At 33.0% G+C, this 6585-nt stretch overlaps 1 protein-coding gene across 1 annotated transcript; it reads right to left on the bottom strand.

The window, feature by feature from the left end:
* Nucleotides 1-2473: 2473 nt before the first annotated feature.
* Nucleotides 2474-3426, bottom strand: LOC127081556 (FBD-associated F-box protein At5g56370-like). Its single transcript, XM_051021801.1, has 2 exons — nucleotides 3079-3426; nucleotides 2474-2923 (listed from the first exon to the last, which is right to left on the bottom strand). The coding sequence occupies exons 1-2, from the start codon at nucleotides 3424-3426 to the stop codon at nucleotides 2474-2476; spliced, it is 798 nt and encodes a 265-aa protein (XP_050877758.1).
* Nucleotides 3427-6585: the final 3159 nt, after the last annotated feature.

The following is a 6585-nucleotide window of genomic DNA, read 5'->3' as shown; positions in this document are numbered from 1 at the left end:
ATGAGAAACAAAACCTGAATGTTAATAACAAGACTTAGACTGATAATTTATGATAGAACAAGTTTAAGACTACCTTTACAATAACTTCAACTCCTGCCTCACGGAATCTCAGCAACTCCAAGGCATAACTGCAAGACTAGGAGATAGTTTTGTTAGATATGCAACGCAACACAAATAGTTTGAGGCTTCATCTTTATTTTATCTTAGAACATTGGAGACCTGAAAGGACAAGAAACAGAAACAAGATAGGAAAACAAAACTACGCAAGAGCACTAGCTCCTCTGGACAAAAACTTCTAAGTACTCTTTTTGTAACAAAATATAAGCAAAAAAGATTAAAATAGTGAGAGCTATAAGTGAAAAGCCTCTGTATTACACAACGTTATTGAACTAATAGCATGTTTCAGGAGAACACAGATTAAAAAAATCCTATCAAGATTAAAATTACTGGAACCGAACCATCATTTTCAGGAGAACACAAATCAACCAATAGATTAAAATTCAAATAAAATCCTATCAAGACTAAAAGCAATTTTCAGATATTATTTCAATTCAAAGTGAAATTGAGAGCAGAAAATAACAGGTTTACCTCAAAAAGAGTCGAGACAAGAGTTTCTACGAGCAAGATCCGAGTAGAGAAGGTGAAATCTGGTGAAATCGAAACCGAGTTAAATCGAAGCCCAGTGAAAATGGAACATATCGAAAATGAAATCGAGTGAAATTTGAAATCAATTGAAATCGAAATCGATTCAAAACAAATAGAAGGTGAAATTGAAATTGATGTTGAGTTTGAATTGGAGAGAAGATGATTTAGGGTTCATATTTCATATTTGGGGAAGAACACGTAATGTGAAAATGAAAATGTTATGATAATAGTAACTAACTAAAAAATATTAAAAGATTATAATTAAAATATTTATCATTTTAATATAATGATTTATTAAGTTTATTGAATTTGTGAAATAATAGTATTTATATTTTAGATAAAATTGTAGAAAGAGTTTATAAGAGTTTAAACTGGTTTTTAAATTCAATTAGATTAATTGAATTGGTTAAAATAAATAATTCAATTTATTAACCATTTAAATGGTTTAAGTTTTTTATGGTTCAATTCAGTTCAGATTAGATATTTGGATCAGTTAACCAAAATTTTGAACACCCCTAGATATGACCGAGTCAGTGGATATGGAGGAATTGAGGAAGAAGAAGATAATTAAGTTTGTTGGAATAAGAAACTTTTAATATGTATTTTTAAACTTAACTTTGGTGAATGTGGAGACTATTTATTGTTATGTCACCTTTAAATCATGAATTACTTTATTTTATAATTTAATTTAAATTTTATTTTAAAAATTTTAATAATATATATTTATTTATTATATTGATGGTATTTTATTATTATTATATTTATAATGGAATAATTATAATATTTTTTATACAATATAGTAAACATTTGCTAGGGGTTAAACTCCTCACAAATACCAAAATATATATTAACCAATTTGTGAGGAGTTAATTCCCACACAGATACCAAAACCTAGATGGCTTTGCCCCTAGGAAAATACTGACACACTGTGTCTCTAATCCTCGCATACACTTGCATGTCAGCAAGAGAACATTCAAGGATTACATTTTACGAGAGGCTTAGCCCCAAAAAGAATAGCGACATGGCAAGCCCCTCGCAAATAAATTGCGATGACCTGTTTAGATAGACGACTTATCGCCTCACAATTTTTATGTGAAGGGTGTTTTATACTAGTAAGGAGTTTAATCCCTAGTTAAAAACATTTTTTCATATAATGATTAATAAAATTATTTTGATGATTTTACCGTAGAATTTTTCTTGAAAATTTTCCTTTGAAAAAAGTCATGTATCTTACTATATTTTCTTTTATTATTTGTCATCAATTCTAATCTAATGGACGTAAATAATAAAAGTCATGTATCTTACTATATTTTCTTGCAATTTTTTCATATAATGGACGTTAATATATATATATATAAAAGAAGGTAACATAAAAAAATTGCAATGAAACTGACAAGGGTTTTTGAGAAAATAACTACAATTAAGATTGTTGGAATTTTTTATGCATAATTGAAACTCATTTAAAACGAGTGCTTTAATACTATATTAGAATTTGAATATCATATATCAAATAACTATGAAGTCTGGACACGGACACGAACACGAGGACTCCACTAATGTACAAATCATAGGACACAGACACGAACACGAGGACTCCACTAATGTACAAATCATAGGACACAGACACGAACACGAGGACTCCACTAATGTACAAATCATAAGACACAGACACGAACACGAGGACTCCACTAATGTACAAATCATAGGACACAGACACCGTTATTTATATTCTACATATTAATATAATAATATAATTTATGGGCAAAGGTAAAAAGTTAAAAATGAGAAGTAAAAAGTTTAATAAAATTACAGCATGCTGTTTTCTGGATTAGTCTGTAATAGAATTAGTTATCAAGTTTTCAAAAACAACTTCGCACATAGTAGAGTCCTTTGCGAATGAAGATAATTCCGCTGTCATTTGGTGTTTTGCTTTTATATCTGCACAACAATCATACTTAATTTTCATAGTCTTTAGTATTTTCGAATTTTGTAAAATATACTTTGCAAATTGGAGCTCAGATTCGGTGCCTTTACAATCTGCAAGACAACATGTTCTCAGGTGCAATGAAAGACACTTTGGAACGATTGGTGGATCGTTCCAACTTTGGTTGTTCCAACTTTCGTCTTGATATTCACAACCCTGTATGATTAAACTTTGAAGTTTGTGGTATTGTTCAAGCATTTGTTGCAACCAACCCCACATATTAAAGAAAAATTTAAGTTTCACATGTGTCAGATTATGAAACATTGGAAGTTTACTGCAACATTTCAATTGTGCCTGCATGAGTTACACAAGTGACAAGACACTACATGAGAATTTTATATAACCAACTGCAATTGCAACTCGTGCAAGCACTTCCGCAACTGCAATTTAAAACTATGGACTACAGTTAAAAAATCATGAATTGAAAATTAAAATCTATATTGCCATACCTGTTCCATATGTAGAGTCTCCACATTGCAAACCAAATGAAGAGGAATAATAGAATCATGACAATAAATCTTTGCTCGGACTAAACTAGGTAACAAGCCATCAAACTCTTTCGCTGGAACACCCAAACCATTACGAAAACCTAAATATTTGGTTTCCAATTCCTCAAGTATTTGACAACCAGAGAGAAGTTTAACAAGCAATTCATGCCGTTCGAAAATCATTCTCTTTAAATGAAGAATTTTAAGAACAGGAAAATCCACTTGATGAGAAAAACCATTCACTATTATTCCTTTCAACTTAAGAACCTTAAGGGTCTTGCAACTAAGAATACTAGATGGTAATTTCATGTCAGCGCTAATGTTAAGATTCTCAATTCCTCTATTCATACATAGGAAACAAATAGATTAATATTGTTTTGGTTGCGAGTTGAATGATCATGAGCGTAGATGCAATTGAAACGCATTAAAAGGATTGGAAGTTCAATTTTTCGTAAGAGCATCAATTGGTGTACAGAATATCCATGGCAGGTCATGTCTTGGAAGGATTTGCAGTCGAAGTCGAGAGTGAGGACTGAAAGCCATAATGATTTCCATCTCTTAGAGAGGATGCTTGTGGTCGCAGCATGTTTGGTTGGAAGAAAAGAAAGAATGTGACAAAGAATTGAATCATGCAACTCACTGATTCTCTCTGCCATTATCTCTGTCCTCAGCATCACATGCCGTAATTAGTTCAATCCTAATGTTTCAAATATGAAAAGGGTTTGTAGTTGAGTACACTTTATATTTAGGGTTTTAAAAAAATGTTATTTAGGTTTTTGCTATTGTTTCAAAACCAAACTAAAACTCATTAATTGGGCCTAAAATTATAGCCCTAAAATTATACCTTGCACCCCTATATTTTTTTAATGACTGTGTTACTGTTTAATTAAAAAAAATTGAAAAATTGATATTTTCTTTTATAGGTCTCAAATCATTCAATAGATATGAAAACGCTGAATGAAAATGTATTTAACATCATGACTCTACAATGCATGTTAGAATAATCACTTATCTGAGCCAAAACAAATTCTAATTTGGCAAATTGTTAACTTTCCTCCAAACCAAATTTGGTGATTCACTTTGAATCAAAGAAAAATTTCATTTTTGATTCACATGCTTCACCTTCCTTTACATGCCTTTCACACCCTTTTTCCTCTTTCTAATCAACCTATACACACTTTCAAACAAAAACCATGGTCAAACTTCAAAACACTTGTTAATTATGATGCAAATTATGTGCCATGAGCCTTAAGAAATGGAGAAGAATGAGAAGGAGCACTCATACCCTTGTTCAAGCCAAAACAACTTTCAACTTTCATCCTTAGACCAACAACTCAACAATCCACATCAACAACACCATTCTCTATGGACGAAACATAATACTCTTTGGATACCCCTACATCTCTTGAGGTTAATCACCTTCTCTTTGTTAAAACACCTCCTTCATGGGTTAATCACCTTCTCTTGGTTATATACCCATCTCTCAACCATACATCTCTCTTTGGGTTAATCGCATTCTCATGGTTAAAACCCTTTTCATGCATGTCCTCCTTGTGAGTCTCAGTGCTTAGGAACACCCCTTTCATGCATGCTTGTCTTATGAGTCCTAGAGCTTAGGAAAGTCAACTCATGAATGTTTGCCTTGTGAGTCCCAGTGCTTAGGAAAACCCATCATTTTCATGCACGTTTGCCTTATTAGTCTCAGAGCTTAGGCAAGCCAACTCATGCATGTTTGCCTTGTGAGTCTCAGTTCTTAGGAAGACACATCATTTTCATGCATGTATGACTTGTGAGTCCCAATGCTTAGGCAAATCCCCCCTTTTTTACATGATTGTCTTATCAGACCTGGTGCTTAGACAAACCCTTTTCAAGCATGTTTGCCTCGTCAGACCGCGTGCTTAGGCAAACACTTTTCATGCATGTTTGCCTTGTCAAACTCGGTGCTTAGGAAAACCCTTCTCATGCATGTTTGCCTTGTGAATCCTAGAGGTTAGGAAAGTCACCTCATGCATGTCTTCCTTATGAGTCCCAGTGTTTAGGCTGACCCTTTTCATGCATGTGTCCCTTGTGAGTCCCAGAGCTTAAGTAAAGCCCTTTTGTAGGCCATGACCCCCGAATCTAGGAAAAATACTACAATTATGCATTTGTTAGTCACCATTTATTTTTTAAATACCACACTCCTAGTTCAGACACCACTATATTGGGTTCAATCAATACACTATTGGTCCAAGCAAAACCTTCACCACTTCATAAACTTTTCAATTCATTTACCAAATAACAATATGTTTCATAAAAGAAATATTGTAATCCATTCCTTAGCAGTCAGACTAAAAGTTTAAAGCATCTTAACTAGGATCGCACCAGCTAACGTCAAAGCACTTCCCGGATACGATTATAACACCGTTCCCTAAAACCAACAAACAATTACGTAGTTTTCTACCACGAACTACGAAGCTATGATTTTCTCATAGCACTATGCGAATACAAAGGCAAAGGATTTCAAAATTTTGGTGAGAAAATTAATTGATAAATTATTTTCCCCATAATTAAAATTAATCGCAGATAACATTTAGATAATAACACACATCTGTGCAAAGAACATCAAACTGGTTCCTGCTGAGTACGACAAATGTGAGGGATGCTAATATATTCCCCTTGCATAACCGACTTCCTTACCCTTTTTCTCTTCCCTTTGGATTTTATTGATATTTTCCCTTTCTCTAAGAATAAATAAAATTCAACAGTGACTCTGTTGTATTTCGAGCGTGCGATGCGCTCTAGTATTTTTCACGGCACGACAGCCTGCGACTCTGTTAGGGAGTACCTAAGTAAGTAAAGCCTAGTTTTTTTATTTTCATGTTTAGGTGTTTATATTTATTACTTTACTTGTTTTATTTTATTTCATTGCATCTTTACTACTTTATATATATTCATCGTATTATGGATATTTGTTATATTCTCTATTGTGAGTTGGGTTTCATGATGTTACTTAAGACAAAAGCTTTACACCCGAGCTTGAGTATAAACATAGGGTATAATCATGGATTTTTATATTGACATGCTGTCATACGGTGAACTGACTTGGGGTGTTTTGCTTTTTATCGCAATGTCGCGGATAGCAAGAGTCGCCACCGACTTTTCTTTTATCCAATAAGGAAAGGTGGAAAAGAACAGGAAAGACCTCAATAGATTTTGGGTTCGGGAGGTACATTATACAAAGGGAAGGTATTAGCACCCTTTGTATCCATGGTTATCCATGGGCTCTTAATTGCTGGATCACTTATATTTTTGTCTGAAAAGCGTTCGTGAATTGTTTAAAAAAAATGTTTCGAAAAGAGAGTTTAACTTTGTAATGATTCTCGTATGAATGTATACAAAGTATTTATCTCGTTTGATTTTGAAAAAAACAGTTTAGAAAAATATAACTTGGTAATGATTCTAGTATGAATGTATACCAAGTGGTGATTT

Source organism: Lathyrus oleraceus, chromosome 5, assembly GCF_024323335.1.
Source record: "Lathyrus oleraceus cultivar Zhongwan6 chromosome 5, CAAS_Psat_ZW6_1.0, whole genome shotgun sequence".
Classification (NCBI taxonomy): Eukaryota; Viridiplantae; Streptophyta; class Magnoliopsida; order Fabales; family Fabaceae; genus Lathyrus; species Lathyrus oleraceus.
The sequence above is the reverse complement of the archived record's forward strand: the minus strand, read 5'-3'. Positions and strand labels throughout refer to the sequence as shown.